Source organism: Acanthaster planci, linkage group LG02 (assembly GCF_054643075.1).
Source record: "Acanthaster planci isolate LZ-2023a linkage group LG02, COTS_SCS, whole genome shotgun sequence".
NCBI lineage: Eukaryota > Metazoa > Echinodermata > Asteroidea > Valvatida > Acanthasteridae > Acanthaster > Acanthaster planci.
In genome coordinates, this window is record NC_141778.1 from 30,416,297 (window position 1) to 30,438,507 (window position 22,211).

Below are 22,211 nucleotides of genomic sequence, written 5' to 3' on the forward strand. Positions count from 1 at the left end.
AGACGGGAGTGTAGACAGATATGGGGGAGAAGTGCCATGTAGTGAGTGATGCGTTAGAAGCAATAGTTTTTATATGATTCTGTATTTGATGGGAAGCCAGTGGAGATGCTGAAGGGTGGCAGTTATGTATATGAAGCATTTGGCTCGTGTAATGAGGCGTGCAGCACACTTTTGTTTACGCCGTGGTTGAGTCAGCAGTTGAGTTGAGCAGCGAGTTGCACAGTGACAAAAGCATGTATCAGTTGTTTTGTTGCTTGTTTCGAAAGTTGTTTACGAATTTTACCGAGGTTTCTGAGGTTGTTCTTGATCGAATGTGAAATGTAAGAAGTGTGTGACTGAAAATTCAAGGCAGAATCCATAACAATTCCTAGGTTATGAAATCTAGAAGGGACGATATCCGAGTCTTCTGGCGCATCATAAAACAATTCTAAAATTTGGCTTTATGATGGCTGTAATGTTTCTGAACCAGAGAGCAATATAACTGTGAACTTGTGCATCTCAACACTGGTGACTCAATCCACGACATTGAAGCTCAAAGCCAGTGTAAGATAAATCAAACTAGGCACTTGCTGGTGTACACAAGATTTCCAAATACAAACAGATGAGCAGCACACGATGGTCAGCCAAATCTGAGAACCTCTCAACTGATCTCGGACTCTCTGTGCATTACTTCAGTCTGCGTGCGGAAAGTGGGAGGCACAATTTATTCAAGACTTACCAGTTGCTCTTTGGTTTCTTGATCAATTTCCTCGATGGCATCATCCATCATCTTCAGGAATTCTTTCACTCTCTCTTCGGAAAAGGAGCTCTCGGTGAAACCTGTCCTCCAAAAATTGCAAGTGTGTAAACTTTATTTGGCTCCTTCTGGTAATGAACCAACCATTTCTCAACAATGTATATTAAATATAAGGTGATTTCAAGCCTAAAGAAACTTAACAAGAGCAGACAATGAGGCATGGGTATTTTTCTCGGAGTTGGCTTAAAAAAACTAGTTGACCACTACTCATTGACATTTTCTGACAAAGCAGGGCTTGACCTTAGCATTAGCCCGACGGTCATTGTCTAGTAAAAACAACCACGGGCTAGTAAAATGCACCACTTGGCTGCCCAGCGGACTAGTAAAAAGTAGACAGCAGTATACGGTGTATGCAGCACGTGCGCTGCATCGTCGAGCCGACTGTACACTGTGCATGCAGCACGTGCGCTGCGCCGTCGAGCTGACTGTACACTGTGCATGTAGCCTGCGGTACACGTACATACATGTACATGTATGTAAGTTACGCGTACTGCCGATGCTTGCGCTTCTGTATGTCTGTACATCATAGGCACTGTACATGTATGTGTGAACAATGTCAGCACCACATATGCATTATGCACATGCATGACCAACGATCAACATACAGGTCATCACAGTCGGCTCCCTGACCCAATGCCAGCATATGTTTGTGTTACGGAACCAGACTCATACAACTAGACTCCAAACGAGTGTAGATGCGAATAGGTGTGGCAAATGCAACACTGTGATTGGTCAGATATTGGTTGCAGCGTGGATTGTGTACACAGACAAGACTAGCAAGGCACGCATTTGAACTAAATTCGTTCATAATCCTCAAAAAGTTTCAAAATGCCGTCCGTGTAACTCTGGTGAGTGGTGAAATAAAAAAGTGGTGTTTAAATTAATTTCTTTCATTGTACAATCACAGATGACTGAACAGGTTCCTCTCTGGAAGTTGCAAGTAGCAATAAATTCATTGATGATCTCTTAATAAAACTCATTGAGTCAGTGTTTGATTAATTTCGTGTTAATTTCAATATTATACATGTTATATCGGGCTGGTAAAACTCGCTACGGGCTAGTAAAAAAAATCAATTTATTAGCCCGGTGGGCTAGTTAAAAAACCTTAAGCGCAAGGCTTGCGAAGTAAGGAAAGTTACATTTTTTATACCTTCATTTACAAGATATTTACAACATCTATCATAAGCTCACAGGTTCTGGTAATAGCCAAATTCTGTTGCATTTTATGTCCATGCAGTGGTTTCAGCTCTTCACCCTTCCCCCAAAAAGAAAAAATTGACATATGACACTATGTGAGGTTTACTATAAAGGCTATTTGAATCCAGCACCAACCATGCATTAACAAAGCTGAACTGAGCATAAACTGCACAAGGTTCTTGTAGCTTCAAGAGAAATAAATTCTAATTAACCCTCCTATGCTGAAGTCACTCTTTGGGTCATTTGGTGAACACCTCAAAGAAGCACAGCTGTGCTGTGTAGTGCACTGCACCAACTGACCCTCACAGGAATATCAGATTGCACTTTTGTGCTGCCCAACAACTGTGCTCCACTGTTTCATGTGCATAACTGTGCAGTAAACCAAATGCAGTGAAGAGGACTGCACAAAAGACCCTGGGTCATTTTGTGCTGGCAATCTACTGTGTACACACTGAACCTGTGCATGTTTGAGTTCCGTATAGAAACTACATGCTCACCAGTGACTGTGGGCATTTGTGCACATTTGTGCTGTAAAACCATAGGACGGTTAATGAACAGGCCCTGACCTGCAAAGTGCATGTCTCTAGCGTACTTCTTCAGTCCTTTGTCCCTGTTATGAATTGTTGTGAGATGTTGCTGCAAGAAAAGGAAAAGACTTGCCGAGTCACACAGACGTAACAAAGTTAAATGTCACAAACAATCTTACTAGGGCAAAACAGCTTCACAGACATATCTGCATTTCATTGTGCAGTGATGTAGTTGGAAACTCTTAAAGACATGATATGACCCCACAAGACTATCACCAAACCAACACAAGGCCTCCAGTCTGAATCCAGTCTTTCTTGTCTGTTTTATTTTGTAACCCTAACCCCCCCAAGGGTTAGGCCAATTTGCCCGTCAAATTTTCATTTGAGTTGTTCATTCTATAAAACAATGTTTGGCAACATATTGACTTTGCAAAAATAGTCACCCAAGATGGAAGGATTGCCTCTCTTATTTATTTAAACAAATAAACGAGCGATCCAGTGTTGATTCACTAACTCCAGAACCAGCCTAACCCTAACCCCCCAAGGGTTGCTGGCCCTAACTTTCCCCATTCACACTAAGTTAAACACCCATATGGGACTTTGTGCACAGAGGTTGTTGGACTTTGTTTTTCTGAGGTATGCCAAACCCAATGCAAAAGCCAGCTGTTATGGGCCTACCAGACCTATCTCCACAGAATTAAACACTTTACTACTGTTGAATTCTGTGTGGTTTGGGAAGGTTACGGGTAATGGTATTCCTGAATCAAGCAATGCTTTAAAGATTTTGCCACCTTTAGTGGCTTTATAACTTTAACATACATCTACATCTATATTTTGCCATGAGGAGGAAATGAATGTGTAATGAATAAAATAAACATATAAAATAAATAACAAAAATGTGTGTAAAGTCACAGCTATTGAAGTGAAATGCAACAAAAGCACTCCTCAATCGTTTGTCACTATTCACCCTGTTACTTGTGAGTGGTCTTGTGTTACGTATTGTGAATGGTCTTGTGTCTGGTCTTGTGACTGATTTTGCATCTGATCTTGTGAGTGGCATTGTGACTGGTCTTGTGTGAAGCCTTGTGACTGGTCTTGTGTCTGATCTTGTGTGAAGCCTTGTGACTGGTCTTGTGTCTGATCTTGTGTGACTGGTCTTGTGTCTGGTCTTGTATGAAAGCCTTGTGACTGGTCTTGTGTCTGATCTTGTGTGACTGGTCTTGTGTCTGATCTTGTGTGAAAGCCTTGTGACTGGTCTTGTGTCTGATCTTGTGTGACTGGTCTTGTGTCTGGTCTTGTATGAAAGCCTTGTGACTGGTCTTGTGTCTGATCTTGTGTGACTGGTCTTGTGTCTGGTCTTGTGTGAAAGCCTTGTGACTGGTCTTGTGTCTGGTCTTGTGTGAAAGCCTTGTGACTGGTCTTGTGCCAAGCCTTGTGACTAGTCTGGTGTCTAGTCTCATGAATAGTCTCAACACTATCAGTGCATTCAACACTGTCATTCTCTACCTCATGCTCCTGCTCTATTTTCCCCTGGTTCATCAGCAGTTTGGACTTCTTCTCATTTTCCTTCTGTAGACTCTTCTCCAGGCTGGCCAGTCTCTTTTCAGTCTGTAGATATATAAACACATTGTCAAAAAGGCAGACAGGGCCATTTGAATAATACGATTACTACAAGATGCTGAAAATGATATTCATAAATTTAACAATGCACAACGTGACCGTGTATTAATATACATGTATATGATAATGCCCACAGCAAGTTGATAATGCCTGCTGCGTAAAATATGCTGGCACCTAGATACAAGCGTTTCATCCATCCTTATTGGTCACGAGTCTGTGTGCGCAGCAGCACGCAGAACATACCACGTACACACCAAGTCCACATAAGGAGATTTTTTGCAACTACTTGCAAAACGAAAATATGCCATAAAATGGACAAGGTGTTCTGGAAAATGAAAGTACAATTCTTCAACAAAATCCATGGAAATTTACTGCATATCGACATCTTTTGACTCTCTGACTGAAACGGTATTTATGAATGGGAATAAATGGGGTGTGTTTTTTTGGGGTCTTCGTTTACGACGGGCACAGGAGGATGAATGTTGGTAATGCCCGGGCCGCAGTCACGTCCATTCTGATCGGCGAGCCTTAAATAAGGGAATAAATATAAACCGGCTGGCTGCAGGCGAGGGCATTATCAGCATTCGTATTTCTGTGCAAGGTCCGGTGAAGCACATGTTTATTCCCGTTCAAGAATACTTTTTTATTCAGAGACAAAAAGAAGCCAACATGTGATGGATTTCCAACAATATTTTTCTAAAATTTATTTTCATTTACCCAAACACCCCCCGTTCATTTTACGGTATCTTCCTTTTGAAAGTTGTCCTATCCAGTTTGTAAGTGACTTCATCATACATGCGCATGCATCACGAATTATGTGCTCCCATTGGATAAACAGACAAGTTGCCCATTAACTTCAGATTCCATGGTTCTGTGTAACTCTATGTGTAGTGGGTGTGGTTTAAACTGAAGTGACGTCACACTTACGAACCAGATAGACCTTTTTTTCCTGTGGTGTCGTGCTGGATTGCGATGTGTTGTGATGGTAATGAGTGCATAGTGTTGTGATGGTAATCTACTTATTCAACTAGTCAAGCATGCAGTGTTCACATGTGGGCTTGCACGTGGTTGAAGCTGCCCATAGGACTATATGTGATCACCGTGGCCACGGCGGTCCACACGTGGTGGTATAGGTTTACACTAACGCAATCCAGTCACGTTGGTGAAAAAAGGTCTATAGAATCCTTGTATATGGACTTGGCGTGCACATGGCGCATTCTGCGTGTTGCGTTGCAGGCAGACTCATGACCAATACCGATGGAGTAAACTGTCTAATACACAGTCAGGTTGCACGTTGTTGAATAGGGAGACTGAGGTATTTATGAATGCATGTTTAAGACCGGCCAAGCACATATTTACTCCCTCACTAAAATATGGTGCAGATACAAAAATGCCACGCACAATGACATGGAAAAGAGATGACCCAAACAAAAACTGACTGGTACAAATTTCAGTTATTAGTGGATACTTCACAGGAAAAGCAAACACTCGGGGTCAGCTTCATGATCAAAAGTTGCAGCGCACCCACATTAAAAAGTCCCCATTTGAATGTTATCAGAGGATGATGTCTGACATGAGACCAATTCTTAACAACGACAATTCATCCGATGTTCTCCCTGTGCTGCTGTCTTCAATCACGAAAAACAACTGTCGAGACAACCAAAGCACATTGGTATCATCTACATAGATTTGGCAGTCTGTGGTGTACATACCTGGGTCAGTGTCTTCTCCTTTTCACCTATCTTCGCCTGGTGCTCCTGGAAGATCTTACGTAACTCATCGTTGGTCCCTTAGGGTTTCAACAAAGGAACTCCACTCAAACGAATGCAGGTCAATAGAAATCATCTACAGACTCTTCTTAACTGGTGAGCTACTGATGTCTTGTATAAACACAAAAATAATCCAGAGTACGCATACAGAGGAAATTTCATAACGGCCTTCTTCTGGTTATGATTTTGGGCCGCCTGCACAATTCATGTTTGCAAAAGATGACGCACAGGCTTGTTTTGCCTATCTGAATACATCCTTACCTGACAGCTCCTACATCAGCCCTGTGACACCACAATAAACTTGTGCATAGGTAGCCTTGCTTCTTTTATCTATCCCAAGACAGTTGATTTCCAAGAGTACTGGTGACCTTGAATGGTTGAAAAGCTGAAGCTAGTGCCACCAGTTTAGGGAACTCCAACATGGGGTCTTTATTCCCTGATCTCAAGCCTACCTTGGAAGATGAACTCCAAGTTATCCTCCAGTTCCTGCTTGTTCTTCTCCATCTGAGCCTTCTCGGCTTTGCACTTGGCTGCCGGGAGAAATCACAGCCACAGGTGTCAAAACCCTCAACCTCCAAGAGGTTCAGGGGAAGCAAAGAAGCCTTATATCCCGTCTCGATTATTTTCGCAGTTACTACTGTACGCATTTCCTTCGCTTAGTGAAATTCTGCGCTTGGAAACAGGGATGCTAGTGCTTGTGTACACAGACATTTCTCTTGTTGCTCAGCCGGTGTGCTGTGCCTACTGCTTACAGTCGGTGGCCAGGACCGGAGGCCTGTTAGCAAACCCCTTGGTGCTTAGCAGCAACATGAAATTGAAGTGTACCATCCTTACCCACTTCTGTGCTCAACAAATTGATTTCTTCCTCCCTGTCTTCGATCTCGCGAAGCCTTTCCTGTGATCCAAAAACAGAAAAATGAGAGTCTAACAACCCCAAACTAGTTACGCTCATTCCGTCGGTACACATGCCTACGTACATGTTCAAGAACAGAAGCATAAAGAGCTTGAAGGGAAATATTTCCCTTTTTGGCTTGAATAACCGTCTATAAACTCAGTGCCCACTGAACCACCCTGAAATCACCTGAATGTACATGTAGACAGAGGGAGTAGATTGCTGCAATTTATTCTTCCTAAGTAAGGAAGACCTCAAGAGTGCTTCAAATCGGGAAACACATTCGCGGATAAGTCCACCAGTCAAGGAAAAAAGGATATCCCTGCTTTCTTTTCCAAACAGGTCAGTAGGGCCAAGGAAACAGAGGTTATCTGACATTCAAAACATATGCAACGCACAAGGCCCAGAAGATCTGTGCGAGGTTAAAATAAGTCAAGAATTTTCTGCTTTCTGAAAGTCAAAATCTGCTTTCTTCCGCTTTCTAAATTTTGTGTACAAAAACTGTATGTGACTGTACATATGTACATGTACTGTTGGCCTACATTTACCGTACATCTACAGGTAGCTTTGGCATAATGATACATGTAGGGCCTACATGCACCATGCCACTGTGATCTTGGACTGGTCCCCATCCCTATTGATTTATTCATAAGTCGTGAGACGTCTGGGCTCTATGTAGGGATAGGGACCTGTGTGATCTCCGCAGTGCGGAGCCAGAGGAAATCAATACCAAATTCTGCGATATCGCAAAGGAACAACAGGAGGGGAAACGCCACCAAATGTTACTTTCAAAGTGAGTAAAACAGTGAAAATGAGTTGTCATTCCTAATTTGGGTTCACATTTATTTGATTAATTGTGCACAAAGGATCAAAAATATTTGTTTTATTTATTTATTATTTTTTACCGAGAATTGCTTTTCCGCTTTCTACCCCCAAATCCGCGATTTTTGCGGATTTTCCACAAAGCGGAAAACTCTTAACTTTAGGTTAAAAGTTCTATGTTTTTTGGTGTCAATGCATCCACATACCAAAATCGGTCGAAGTTCTTTCGTGATCTGGTTGACGGACTCCTTGGCTGCTGTCAGCTTTTCCTTCTTGGCTTCCAAATCGCTGGCAAGCTGGAAAATAACCCAAAGGTCCACCATTAAAGGCACTTCATCGTTCCCAACACAAGTCTCTGGATTCACGGGATAATAAACAGCTTGATTCAAAGTCACCCCCCCCACCCTACCCTTTGTACGGTGTGAAAAGGCACTTCTTCTTGATAGCACGTTGTAGCCGAGTCTATTACAAGTCCACTGCAAGTCAAATAACAAACACATGGGGACAAAGGCCTGTACTTGATAGTTCGCTTGAACAGCCTAGGACTTAAGACCTAAGATTAGAGGACTTGCTGTGGGAACTAGTGAGGACTTAACAGGGCCTTGACAGCAACAAGACTGCACTGCACAGCATGTATATACAGCATCACAGTGTTTCATGTTTGTTTTAATCAGATATCCTTTCCAAAGCATCTCATACATCTGACCCACTGATGGGCTGTAAGCCAAACGAGGGCAAAATTCCTCATCTCAGCTCTACCTCAAGTTGAGACTCATCTCAGGCTCTAGAATTTAAAAATGTTTGTCAAATGAAAATCTCCACACGTTTTGCCCCGACATTAGACAATCTGATGTTTCTGTAGCAAGACAATAAGCAGGATGTAGCCAAAGGATCTCAGCGTAGAAGACTTAATTCATGCAACTGTAGCCTTGAGTCAAAGATTAAGGTACAGTAAAATCTTGACTAGTTGAACCTTGGGTGAATGGATTTAATAAATCTAATGTGCATTTTCAGCTGACAAAAGTGCCCAAGTCATGGAGACATAACAGGCTCCGCAACAGCAACCTTACTGTGGTTATTCTTCCCCTTTAATCCATTCTGATTTTGCTGTTTTGCTCACAAACCATTGTTTTCCTAAGATTTCATGTTGTTTCTTAAAAATTTCTATTCTATAGATACCGGTAGATAAAGCAATAAACCAGTTTATGCTGTGCCTTCATGTGGCGAACTTTCAAGTTGTTTGCACTGTCGTGTTTGTACCGCAGCGTGCAGCGCATAGTCAGGGCTTGTTTTCCCTTGGTTTCCTATGTATGGTCACATGACCTTTTAATTCTGCAGTCACATGGCCATCCTAAAGAGTTACTGATTGGACTGCGTGTGCACAGGCTGGTTACTGTACGAGTATCACTTATGCCAGAATAAAACGCTTGAAATGCTGCAGCAAAGGTGACATGAACTTTGACCTGGACTGACCTCTTTGGCTTTGTCCTTTCTCTCTTTCAGGTACTTCGCTTCTGTGTTGTACTCCCGAATGTTGCTACTCTATGATAACAAGCACGTACATCCGTATAAGATTAAAGGATCTAACTTTTGCGTAACGGACAGCCCTGTTCCAATTAACTGAAAACTCTTGGTTTTTTTAAAGCATCAAACCTGTTGTAAAAGTAAATGAATGTGAGGTCCATGTTGGATTTGTGTATCTCTGCTTTGCCATACAAATGGCTAAATGGTACAGCATAGCACATTCAAGTTGACATGAATAGAATGGGAAACCATATCACATGCTTGTTCATGGATTTGCCTCTTTACCAGTTGAAAATAAAGAGTTTTGGCAGAAGTCGCGCGTGCGCCCGTCCCTGTAAAGTGACAGGTACACGTTTACAAATGAGGTGCGCCATAGAATTAGTTTCAGCGATCAGTGCGCTTGTGGGAGAATGATCAAGCATGATTTCTGTACTTTTACTCTCTTTCTTTTCCACATGCTAATAACTTACAGCACTTAAACTGTCAGCCAAATCTCTGCCAGTTGGTATTTTTACACAAATGCTAGAGAAATGTTAAAAACGACATAAACACAATGCGTACGTGGAACAACTCCTCTTTGCATCTAAACGTGTCTGTGGCCATCAGAACGCGAAACTGGTGCGCGCATGAATTGAAGACATTAGCATCAAAATCTCGACTTCATGTTCACAGGGTTTCTGTCAAAACTCTCTATTGATACACACATGTCTGGGATATGAGAGGCCTCTCTTATTTATGGGCGAGTGTGCCTTGTTTGCTGCATTATCTATCGGTCTGCATGTCAAGGGGAAACAGGACCCTTGCAGTGGCCAAATTCGTTCCCAGTTGATCACTGTCACCCAACCATTCTCTTTAAATATAATGACAAGTTTATGTATCGTCTACTGGGTATTTACCTGCTCCGTGCGCAATTTCTTGATGACATCTAACGCTTTGATGTAGCTGGAGATGAAACGAGACAAGAAAAACATAATGCACGAGGGTATCGTACCTTGAGGTCCGAGTCGAGCAGAACATTGGTATATTTGGGGATTGGTAGAGGTCATTGATGGGACAGCTTACCGAGTTGCAGCAAAGATCTCATCAAACTTTCCCTTCAGTGTTTTACCCTCACTCAGAGGCCTACAGAAATTAAAAACAAAAAAGATGTTTGGACTCGCTTAAACACGAATGGGAAAAAAATGTATCGGGGTAATTCCAGAAATTAGGGGTCCTTTTTTTTGTGTCCCTGTCACATCTGACATAAGATTTTGTCACTTAAGAACATATTTTCTAATTTCCAAGAGTGATAAATTAATGCAAATCACCTGCCAAACGAAGAGTTTGAAATCGATTGTGGTGATATTTCCACGTCAAATAACAAAGGTCAGATGTAACAGGGACACAAAAATGTCACACTTTTGAACCCCTGATCTCTGGAATTACCGGATCATTTCTTTTTTTTTTATCTAGCTTTATCATATGTTTATTCCTGGATTACTTCATTTTATTTTTTTGAAACTAAAATGACCTGTGGCATGGCCAACGATGGTCAAATTTGTGTGTGGTTTTCTCCTAAGATAGCAATTTTCCCTATGTAACAGTTCATAAAAGCAACCCAAATCTTAACCTATGAATCAATTGTAAAATTTACAGTTTAAAAACCATCTGAGTATTGATATATCACAACCAAGATGAAACAGAGACAGGGACGTCATACAAACTGCAACTCGTGTCTGGACTCAAATGTCAATCTATGTGTTGGCACTACACCATGCAGTAAATCTTTACTGAACAAGCCCAGCACGGCATGGTTCTGAGAAGTACTGATCGCAGAACTGGCATCTCGATCATCATTCTGTCTCCAGGGTTCATGGCCAAAAAAAAACAAACTTCAAAGAGATCTGAACCGAGGACGCTCCCATAAGCACATGTTATTAAATCACGACTTTAATTTCATTACTAATGGTTTTGGCTTGACTTGAGGAAGTGTCTCACCATGCCGCGTCCTCCTGATGGCAGAAGATGACATTATTAAGGACCGGCTTTGATACTCCTAAAGAGGCAACCATCTGTAGGATCACAAACAACAGGGGCCCATAGTATCATTTACACTGCATAGAGAACAGCAGAACCCCATTAAAGCAACCAATCTAAACATTCTCCAGATGTCACATCAAGGTTATTGGCCATCTGATCCAACATCTGTGTCTTTACCTCCCACATCACCTCTCCTAGTGTTGTGCTCTGAGGACTTTTTGAAATTTCTTTGTGATATTAAGGAGTGGATGTGGTCAGCAGAAATTCGTCCAAAGTGTGACAGGGTGCAAGGGACATACATAGGGGAAAAGCAGGGGTGGATTGACTATCCCCACCCTACTTGCATGGAAGAGATTTACAAAAAAAGAACCAGGCTCATCATGTTGACAGAGACATCAACATACGATTTCCTGCTGCAATGATAGGATGGACCAACATCATATATTATGGGATAAATGACTAGCTACAATGACACAACACCCGAATGACAGACAAAGTCTGGTACTGATTCAATTAGCAGAGGAAAGTGCACATTTTAAGACAACAGAGAAATTTTAAAAAGAGTGAGGAATGGCTACAGTGGCTCACAGAGACCGTTTTTAGTGGAGGCAAATGGGAATACATCATTAATTAATATTAAGGCAACTGAGTAACTTACACACTACCAATTCTGCATACATGAAGGGAAATTTCAAACAGAAAAAAAAATGTCTGCAGTGCAAATGATAAATATCAGAACCTGGAACAGCAGGGATACAAAAGTCCACCTTTGATTGGAGAGGTCCTTGAGCTCAATGACAAATTGCCGCGCACACATAGCCATTAAATGGACCCTTATGATGGCTTCTGCCTGCCATGACAAATGATCTGCTCTGATTCAAGCAAAATGGATGATAATATGCAGCAGAATGTAACTTGATGTTCTTGTCAGAGTGATGTTCTTGTATTTTCTTTGTGACATGTACTGTACATGGCATTTCTGGCTAAACCTGATTAATTTCCAGAAGTATTTGTCATTACTCTGTGCAAACACATGCCAGATGTAAACTCCAAGATTTGATCCATAAATGTTAATTGCAAAAGTACAACCGGAGGGAAGAAGTTTGCAGATATCATTCTCGGCACTCCTGAATGAGCAGTGGAAGGAAAAGGGTTACATCTATATTACCCTGCTATGTTTACTTGGACTGAACTATGGCACATTCCAATCAGGCAGTATTATTTAACAACTGGATTTGTAATCATCTGAGTGAAGAACATTTCATTATGACTTTCCGAGTCATTTCCACCTACATCCACAAGAATTCAATTGAAATTTGTGTAAAAAATAATAATGAACACAAATGCAAACTAGCAGGCATCTGTGAGGCTAACTAAATTAATGTGACGAGCAGAAACCAGCAGTGAACCAGTCAAAAACATTCCGCATCACATCATATTTCGGCTGGTAACCTGTATGTCTCACGCAATCTTTTTCCCTCCACTTAAGCAGCTCAATGTCATTGGCTTCTGGTTATCAAGTACGGACAAATGGGCATTTTTACCTCACGATCAATTTCTGCACACTTTGAGCTGAGGCTGACTTTCTGTAGAGGGGAAAACAAAGAAGACATCAAGGCATTAATATTCGGCCAATCACTGCAATAGGCCACAATTGGGCCAAAGCGCCAAAGACGGCTTAAATTTTCCCTGTTGCGGGAAACAGGGCAGGCAGATACCTGTGTCTTGCAGTCCGGGACACGGCATTGTCTCAGACACTTTCTATACACTAAGCATACACACCTCACAGGACTGTTTGCACAATAAAATTCACTCTACTGCTGCTCTTGGTAGTTGTCTGCTCATCACGTTCCACGAACAATTACTTTTCTACCGGTACCATCACCAAATAACCATGTCTTAAAAGACTATCCGCCCCGAGCAGGACCAAGAGAGGGCGCAATTTTCCCTCTGGACTTCTCGAGTTCACAAATGAGCATTGCATGCACGTGTTACGGTCGCGTGGCTACCAACACAATAACTGCTCCCACGACCAACATGGCTCTTTTCAACTGATGGGGGGGTTGCTTATCCTCAAGGCAGATATGCTCTAAGAGGGTACTTCGCGATAATGCAACATGATAAAACCCAGCCAAGAAGTCAACAAGGAATACTCCAGTCATTCCTATGGGCTTACCCTTAAACTGCATGCGAGAGCGCTGAACACAACCTCAAGCACAGTCCTAATCGAAACCTACACCAAATCCAAACATTGAAGCCGATCTAAATTAATGAGCTGCCCACAAACCTCTCCCAAATCATTGGTCCTTGCAATGACTCCCTCCAGGGACTTGAACTCAATCTTTTTCAACTGAAAAAAAAGAGAGGATAGAAAAGAATCTGCAATCAAATACATCACTTAACAAGAAGGCCAAAGATTCCACTAAACAAACATAAAAGACGGCAAAGAAGTTATGACCAAGTGGTGATTTCCTATTGGTTTAGGCAATCAAGTGGGTTGCCTTCACAAAACTCTTGAAGCGGTTCAGTGGAGCTACAGTTCTACAAGGAAGTCTTTCAGCCTCTGGTCACAAGCGCAGAACTTCCTAGCAACTCTGATGCATTGGATTTTCTTGTGTCGACGTCCAAGATGTTGCAAGGTACCGGTGCGTGTACAAAAACCTCCTCACCTTCTGGACAGCTATCAGGTTGCGCGTGACCACTGCCACTTTTCCCGTCACATCTTTGAACTTCAGCTTGACCTGGGCCTTGACCTCTGTCTCATGGGCAACCTACGGAGGCACGACAGAAGAAATGGGTAGGAGCAAATGCTGCCGGAACAATGTGGATTCTGCTCTCATGCCCTCCACGGACTCGTCTGCATCTATCTCTTCCATTTGTCCGGAGGAAGAATTGCTAATTGGAATAATGAACTTGCTCATTGGACATGGCTACGTGTATGCACACTTGCTAAACTGCATGTACTGTACTGTAGTTGGGTTGGTGCAGCAGTTCTTTCCTCGCCTTCCACCTGGTGGCCCAGGTTCGATTCCCGGCTCAGTCCACATGTGGATTGGGTTTTTAGTCCCTACCTGATTATGTGGGTCTTACCTAGAATATTCTCCTGGGGTTTTCCTCAAACCTCTAAAACAGTAACTACTTCTCACTGTCCCTTCTCTGCAGATGCAAGTCATTTGACAAAACTCACGTTTTAAATCTGAGGGCTTCCGTGGAAAGCAGTGCTGTACACTGATTGGAGTTTCAATTCAATTTGAGAGAAAAAAAGGTGTGACGTACTATCCCAACCCTATTCATCATCTTTACAGATTGTTGCTTAACTTGGTTTTCCTGTAACAGGCCTACATGTACATGTAGATAGCTACCAATCCGGTATTAGTACATGGACCATGTTAGTTGACATATCACATGGTTAATTCTCGACATACATGTAAGTAATCTCACAATCCATCACTGCAGTAAGACAATGGGCGTTCCTGCTCAAGACCTCAAATCCCAACCTCCCTGTCAAACAATGCATCCCACATCCCCCTTCTCAAAGTCCTGTCCCTGATTGAAGGATACCTGTTGCACTACTATCTTACACGGACAAACGTGTACTCTGCCATACATGTACCTTTGGGTCATGGATGAAGGCGTTGCCTTTGCTTCCTGGTGGCATGTCACCTGTGCAGACATACTTCAGGCACTCAATGATTGTCTGAGGTGAAAACGAGTTCATAAAATAAAACATACATGTACTCTTCCACAAGCTTGGTGTCCAGTGCCTCCGGCCAAACTTACATTTTGCATTTCATAATGAAGGGGCTGAAAACTGAAAGCCAAGATTTCTGTTTAGGTGGAGGGAATGTCTACGGAGCCCAAATGACAAGAAATGATTATTTGCCACACAGATGATGTAAATTTTGCAAAACTGCCTTGCTGTCGTTAGGCTTGCACCCACGTTCTCCTTATGTCCGACATACCGCACAATGTACATGTATTTATTTTGCTTGCTGGACATTAACCCTAAGCAATGCCTTATACCTGCACTGTTTGTATACAAAGCTTTTGGAAAGAATTGAAAAAAAATAAAACGTACATGTACATGAGGAAACACACTGTAATCCCTACACATTCAGCTTCCCTTCAAAAAGATTGGATTACACTCAGAATGACTCTCTCAATAAAGCCCATCCAAATGCTTCTAACGTGGGAAGGATAGTTTTACGTGCATGCTAACTTGACCTTTGATGAGATATTGTGTGACAAGATGATGCCACTGTTTTTATTGGGTTTCATTTCAAGACAATGTAAATACATATATGTACATGTATGTACATACTGAAATCAACTGGTCAGTTAGGAACTTCACACGTGTACTGTACGCGTAGTTAATAACTTCTGGAAGTTTTTTTGTGCATGTAGGGATGACACTACAATATGGATGTAATTGATACATTTTGGTATGATGTGCTTGACGCCAATTTGTCTCACCGTTTTGCCCGCTCCATTCTGGCCCGTGATGAGTGTGAGTGGGTGGAAGAAGTCGATGATCTGGCAATCCGAGTCCTCCTGGCCAAAGCTCCTGATGCCCCGGATACTCAGCTTCTCGATGGAGGACATGGCGGGGGATCAGGGGAAGGATGGGTGCGGCATTCACAATATCTAAGATGTCAACAAGAATAAAGATGACGACTATGTGTTTAGTTTGTAACACAGCATAAGAGCCAGCACTGAAACAGTAAACACAACTTACAGTGTTTATACAAATTTAAAAAAAATCATTATACATGTACTTAGTGGTCACTAAAAGCTGTACGTTAAACCTCCTCAGATACATGTGACAAATGTGACAAGTCCTTTCACATGGATTCATGTGGGCGGCCAAAGTTTGTAGAAATATTACCATTGGTTGTTGTCAGATGAGTGGCTCCTCAAACTTTGTCCTGTTAATTTTAAAGAGGCCATAGTTTTTATTACTTATTACTATTTAGTAACAATGTTTATAACAGGCTGTTTAGACAACCAGTCATTTTTTTGCTTTTTGCACTGACAGCTAGCCATTATTTTACCAGCCACTGAGGGCACAAATACTAATGTGATATAGGCTTGGGCTATTTCGATATTACAATCCATGAATACATGTACCAGAATACTGGCTAATCGGTATTGAATTTCAATACCGGGGTATTCTGGCTAATTTGTTCAGAATGTTCCCACAACCCTCATAAGATGAAACCAGACAATTATATCCACAACGGTGACTACATACTTTGTGGTTTTAATCACCCAGCATCGTGTTTGTATTGTCTCTTTTGGTGAGGAGATAAGATGTAACGTGATACTTCGGCATGCAGCCATCAACCCACTTGTCAAAAGGTTTTGTTTTCTATTGCCAACGTTGAGTTTCCAGTTTTGAAATAGCTTGTAGGCAGTGCTTGTTGTATTGCTCACCGGCATACATGTATATCACAGCCTTTAGCTTGGGAATTGAAAATCATCAAGTCTTCCGTGCCCGCACTGGACTTTATTTTCTAAAGATTTTTATGGGCAGATCCAAAAATGCAAACGCTGCTTGTGCTCTCTTCAGGTCTTTTTTGTCCTTTATATAAAATATGTACAAGTATTGTGTGAAAATTTATCCAACGTAAGCAAAGAACTATAAAATGATTCAACAAATCTGCATCTATTCGACATCCAAGGCAATCAACGATCTTTTTTTGTTCTCACATTTGTTCCCACCACACGAAAAGAGAAGCAAAACCCTGATTCCTCACTTGTCAATGTTTGTATTTCAGTTTGTCTGAATTAAATTGAGGACAATGTGGTTGATGTGTTTAGAATAACAAACTTCACTGTCATTATAACAACATGTTTAACCCTAACTCCCTAGGGTGGGTGCAAAATCATATTAATATTGGAGGATTCAGGACTGTTAGGGTTAATGTTCATGTGAGATAAAAAGCAAATACATGTGAAAGATCAATCCAGGGATTTTTAAAAGACTTTCCATCACCATGGATGACGACGAAGCTAACAGTAACTGAATGGCATGTACATGAAGGCCTGTGTGTACCTGCAAGAATGCGAAGACTCATCAACTGAAGCCCCATCCATGTATGTAGTCTTTCCAACACAAGTTATGTCATGGAGAGACATTTTTATTTCATTTTCCATCTGTCTTATGATTTTCGACACTAGCTGCATGACATCGATAGTCCGAGTTCACTTGCCCACTGTGGCGTAGCCGCCCGCGCACGAGATGGTTGCTGAAGAAGCATGATGTCATGAAGGAATATTGTGATTGGATAGCTGTGTCTTGCAAAATGTACGTCATGAAAACACACAGTCTCATTGGCAGGTACGCTAGATTTTTTTGCAGCAATACATGTACATGTATGAATGATTCAGTGTTGGGCAATTAGTTGGGCTCTTGAGATGCGAGAATAGTCAAGTGAACTTATTCGGGGTATATTGTTTTATCAGAAATGGGATGAAAATTTTTGTTTTGGCGTTTGTGTAATCAATGTAAAATATCATTGATTTTTTAATTGTGCACTACGCGTGTCATGACGACAGGAAACTGACAAACGATGTCTGTATATCGCGTTGTCAATGTGTGTGACGCATCAGGAGGGGCGGGCAATAAGCCTCGCGCTGCGGCTAGAAAATTTTGTGGAAACACGCTCGCTTTGAGTACCAGCAGTACAACCTCAAATTAAATTCATGAACACAGAAAACACAAACACAGACATGCAATCAATTTTTGTGAATGAACCTGCGGAAAAATTTGTGACGGCAGTGTTTTTTGACTTGCAACTGTAGAGCTGCATTCGTATATGATGTACATGTAGTGGAATTCTCGCAACCCTTTCTGGCAGCAACCGTACATAGACTGGTTGCCACATTTCCCTTATGCCTTCGTTGCCAATGGTTCGGCCTGGCAGGAACCAGTGTGGTGCACTGTGCGCGTGTTTTCACCACCGCGATTCACAAACGCTCGTTATAAATGGGTCGTCAACAATGGTTTTTCAGGTAAAGGAGTCGCAAAAACCTTTTGTTGTAACAAGAGATTTCGTACAATGCAATTTTGCTGTTACAGATTTTCTCCCCATAGAAATGTGCACGTTTTTGACGGGACCACAGATTTGAGTATTGTTACAATCGGAATTTCGTTATAACCGATTTTGTAATAATTAGAGTTGACTATACATGTACTTGCAATGCCAGCCGTGCCACAGAGTTTTCTGGAAGCCACCTTACTTATTACACACGCCCAGTGTTAGGGCGCAGCTACATGTAAGAGGAGCAGCCACTGGTGACCGGCATGTAACCATTTAATACAATAAAGCACTGTCTCGTTGAGTACTTCACTGTAGCACATACACATGTATGTGTAGATTTTCACACCATAGGAGTGACCACACAGCTACGAATCATGGAGCAACGAATTGGTATTTAAAACACCGTTCAGTTTTTTAATTCTTTCAAATAAATAATATTTATTTCACATCAAATGGAAAGACAAATTAAACTTATCAAGGTTACAGGGTTTTGTGACTGTAAAAACCCTTTGTAATGGCCCCTAGTTGTTCTGTTTGTGTTTTGCCACTGAATGTCAGCATCAATGCTGCTTTTTGATGATGTATCGGTACATGTACATGCCTTCCTCTTCTTATCTGACATAGTCTACTAAACATCGGGGGGCAAATATCACTGAGCTGCTCAACACAGAACTGAGCGGGAAAAAAAATGCTTGTCAAAAACTGGTCCCTAATCAAATCATTGCACACTGTGTACTTCTCGCAACTGGTTCTCCGCTGATATTTGCCTGGCAGTTACTGTGCATGTACATGTAGCATTTGCTGATCAACACTTTCTACCGGGTAGCTCTCGGCCTAGGCATTCCCAGGTGTAAATATTTGTTTCTAATACTACTCAACACCGCTGGGCCCTGGATCGATTCTTGGAAAAATGAAAGGAAATCAAACAGACTATGGCAAAACATCATGCCAAACGGATATTTGCAAATTTAACTTGCCTGGGGGTCACATGCTACCAGTATGCAATTATTTTGATCAAAGAATACGGTCCAAGAGAGCACCACATGACAACCTCAACCAAAACTGATAGAATGCTATCCATATACTAATACAGGAACATACATGTACACTACAAAAGAAGAGTAACAAAGGGACCAGTTTTACTGTCTGAGGTCAACCTACACTATCTGACACACGGCAGTCACAGAAAAGTCAACAATATGATGAATGGCACTTTTACTAAACTGGCAGGCATTTTCCCAAATCTGTGTCTGCAGTAAATGTACTTTGTCAATGGAACGTCCCACTGTGTCTACATACCAGTGCGTAATGGTTTGCACATGTACATATACTATCAATAATGTTCCATGGTAAGCCATATCATTTATTAACTAAGCTATAACTACCTTTAATCTGGTGGAATGAGGCTTGGTAAATTCCCTTTTTTTTAATGACACTGCTCGTTTAAAACTGGAGATCCGCCAAAACTCTGAATAGCACTTGAAGCTTCAAAGAGCTCAACTTAAATTCTTGGGTAGGCCGCAATGCCTAGATTCTTCAGGTAATTTCGAGCAACGATCAACATGAAATGGCACTTTAACTCCATCTGCAGTGGGGTACATACATGTTTTTAAAACAAACAGTTCCCTGCTGTTTCTCTTTACGCCCCACGGGTAGTCAAATCAGCCGCAGCATCCTGCACTGCTTTTAGCTCGTCACACATAATGTACACCACATTACCCAACAGTTGTTCAGATAATGACTGGTACTTGTATCTCCTCAACACAACACTGTGGCAAATCGTGGTACATCAGTATGGTAACCAGTGCAATGAATATGATGCTGGTGATCAGGTACCACTTTTATGTTTTTCCCTGGAGCCGGCAATCTGTTTCCCATGCTGCAGGAAAATTGCTTAAGCAAATCATGATCACTATGGAGAATACATGTACCTTGTAGTTCAACCTCCTGAACGGTCCACCAGGAACTTAAACCAGGAGTTGATGAGAGTGGAGTGGCATTTAAAGGGAGTTTGGGACTTTTTTATTGATATAAAAAAAAGATATCTACATGTATCTGGGAATTCAGAAAGGAAGGAAAGTCTGATCCAAACTGTGTAAGACTTTGTACATTTGTTTTTTTTTTCAATTTGTGAATGGTACAAACACGTACACGTGTATGTATGTACATGTAAGTACCTGGTACATGGCAGAAAGTGAAAGAAAAAAAAAGAGCCGATTAAAGAAAAACTTCTCTGCCTTCACAATAGTTTCCACCACACCGGAACTTAATTTGGAGGCATCTTCTTTGTGCATAAAAAAACACCATCATTAGTATAACCAACTGATTGATGGAAAGTTGTACAGTTTTCAGATACCCCCACAGTTAATTGGAAATGTGTAAAACTTTGGGGACAATTGAATACCCCCCTCCCCCAACTGGAAACAGGTGCCCAACACTTTAGTTTAAAATCAAGTGTTCCTTACAATGCCACTGTGCCCACTTGCTGTTTATAATTCAGAGAGGTTAGGGTTAGCTCTCAGCTTACAGTACCACATCTTACCAAAGTTATGATGATTATGTACATTTGGGCACTCCATAGAAGGGAGTAATCTTGAACAATCCCAACACGACAGGGCTACAACAAAATGACAATTCACAGGAACATTTGGCGGATATCAGACAAACTGAATCATGAGACAACAAACTTCACATAGCAATAGAATGGTAAAACAGATGGCTCATAATAAATTACATGTACATCAGACATTCATTAGAATTCCAACGACTTGGTCAAACCGGTATACAATGTAAAGGGCAATGGACCACGTGATATTTATGGTATCAACAACTGCTGTATGTGACTAAATTGCTGTTTTGGTGATGGTTTAGAACAAGACAATGGGTCCGCTGACAAACAGTACATGTTCAAGTACAAGAACCAGGGTACCAGCATGTGTTTGTACATGTACACCTGTACAGTATCTCTAAACCTTCTAATAAGCTGAATCAGTTCATGCCATGGATATGGCCGACAAGAGCAGGAAGTCTGGTCAGTGGTCAAGCACCTTCATTTCAAATTTGCATAGTTGAAACACGTACTTGAACAAGCACAATATTATATTTTTTTTTTCCAACTGAGTCCAAGACCTACGTTAGCCCCCGAATTTCGACCACTACAATACAGGCATTTCACAAGAGCGTGCCTCCAAGCATTTGCAATGCGTTGGCCAATCACAGTGCGCCAAATCTGTTGATCCAATGCCGTTTGGAAGGGGGTTGCCAGACTTTTGCGCATTGTGATTGGCCAACCCATTGCAAACTCTTGGGGGCGTGCTACTGTGAATCACCTGTATTAACTCAAACATGACATGTGCATGTTGTAAATGGTGCAGACGTCCATCTGATGGTGGATGTCCATCTGATGGTCAGAAATCAATCAGCCATCTGTAATCATTTTCCCATCACTCATGTCAGGCAGCAAATCTGAAGTTGTTCAGTCCACTTGGACATGCATGTACCGATACACGGGTCAGACTTTTGTTCTACATGAACAGTGTACACCGTACATGTACATGGGGAATGGTCATGAAGTATTTATATTGTCTCAGATTACAAGTCTTTTGCAGGTGTGATGTTAAAAGCAGTTGGATCAAGAAACCCTCATTCAATTCCCTCATTTCTGGTAAAAACTGGAGTAGGGTGTGGTAAAAATATCCCTGTAAAGTAAACACAACAGCCTCTGAATATCAACAGCAATCAACAGTACATAATTCACAATCAATATGCATCAAGCCAATTTTCATCACAAAGCCAATTAGCCTCTTTCAGGAACACCACTGAATACATGTATGTGATGTAATATGAAAGGCAACTATCCATACGTTCTATTCATACTCAAATATCAATCTTGAATTTTCATAAAATGTGTCACAGCTGGTTCCATGTACATTTCTTGTACCGCCCACAACCTGAATAAAAACCTACACATTAAAACCTGACCATGTGACTGAGTAAAACATG

The 22,211-nt window shown here is 41.5% G+C and overlaps 1 protein-coding gene across 2 annotated transcripts in view; it reads right to left on the bottom strand.

Annotated features, from left to right (window-relative positions):
* LOC110977246 (DNA repair protein RAD50-like) overlaps positions 1-22,211 on the bottom strand; it is a 53,961-nt gene that overhangs the window by 20,547 nt on the left and 11,203 nt on the right. For both annotated transcript variants that reach the window (XM_087133500.1, XM_087133499.1), the window contains exons 2-17: positions 15,640-15,810; positions 14,780-14,863; positions 13,836-13,937; positions 13,454-13,516; positions 12,711-12,752; positions 11,125-11,198; positions 10,210-10,269; positions 10,044-10,089; positions 9,097-9,165; positions 7,830-7,919; positions 6,744-6,804; positions 6,362-6,439; positions 5,853-5,929; positions 4,027-4,128; positions 2,560-2,629; positions 719-819 (exon numbers count right to left, since the gene is read on the bottom strand). In XM_087133500.1, the coding sequence (XP_086989626.1) occupies positions 719-819; positions 2,560-2,629; positions 4,027-4,128; positions 5,853-5,929; positions 6,362-6,439; positions 6,744-6,804; positions 7,830-7,919; positions 9,097-9,165; positions 10,044-10,089; positions 10,210-10,269; positions 11,125-11,198; positions 12,711-12,752; positions 13,454-13,516; positions 13,836-13,937; positions 14,780-14,863; positions 15,640-15,768 (1,248 nt within the window). In that variant the 5' untranslated portion in view covers positions 15,769-15,810. The remainder of the gene's footprint in view (positions 1-718; positions 820-2,559; positions 2,630-4,026; positions 4,129-5,852; positions 5,930-6,361; positions 6,440-6,743; positions 6,805-7,829; positions 7,920-9,096; positions 9,166-10,043; positions 10,090-10,209; positions 10,270-11,124; positions 11,199-12,710; positions 12,753-13,453; positions 13,517-13,835; positions 13,938-14,779; positions 14,864-15,639; positions 15,811-22,211) is intronic.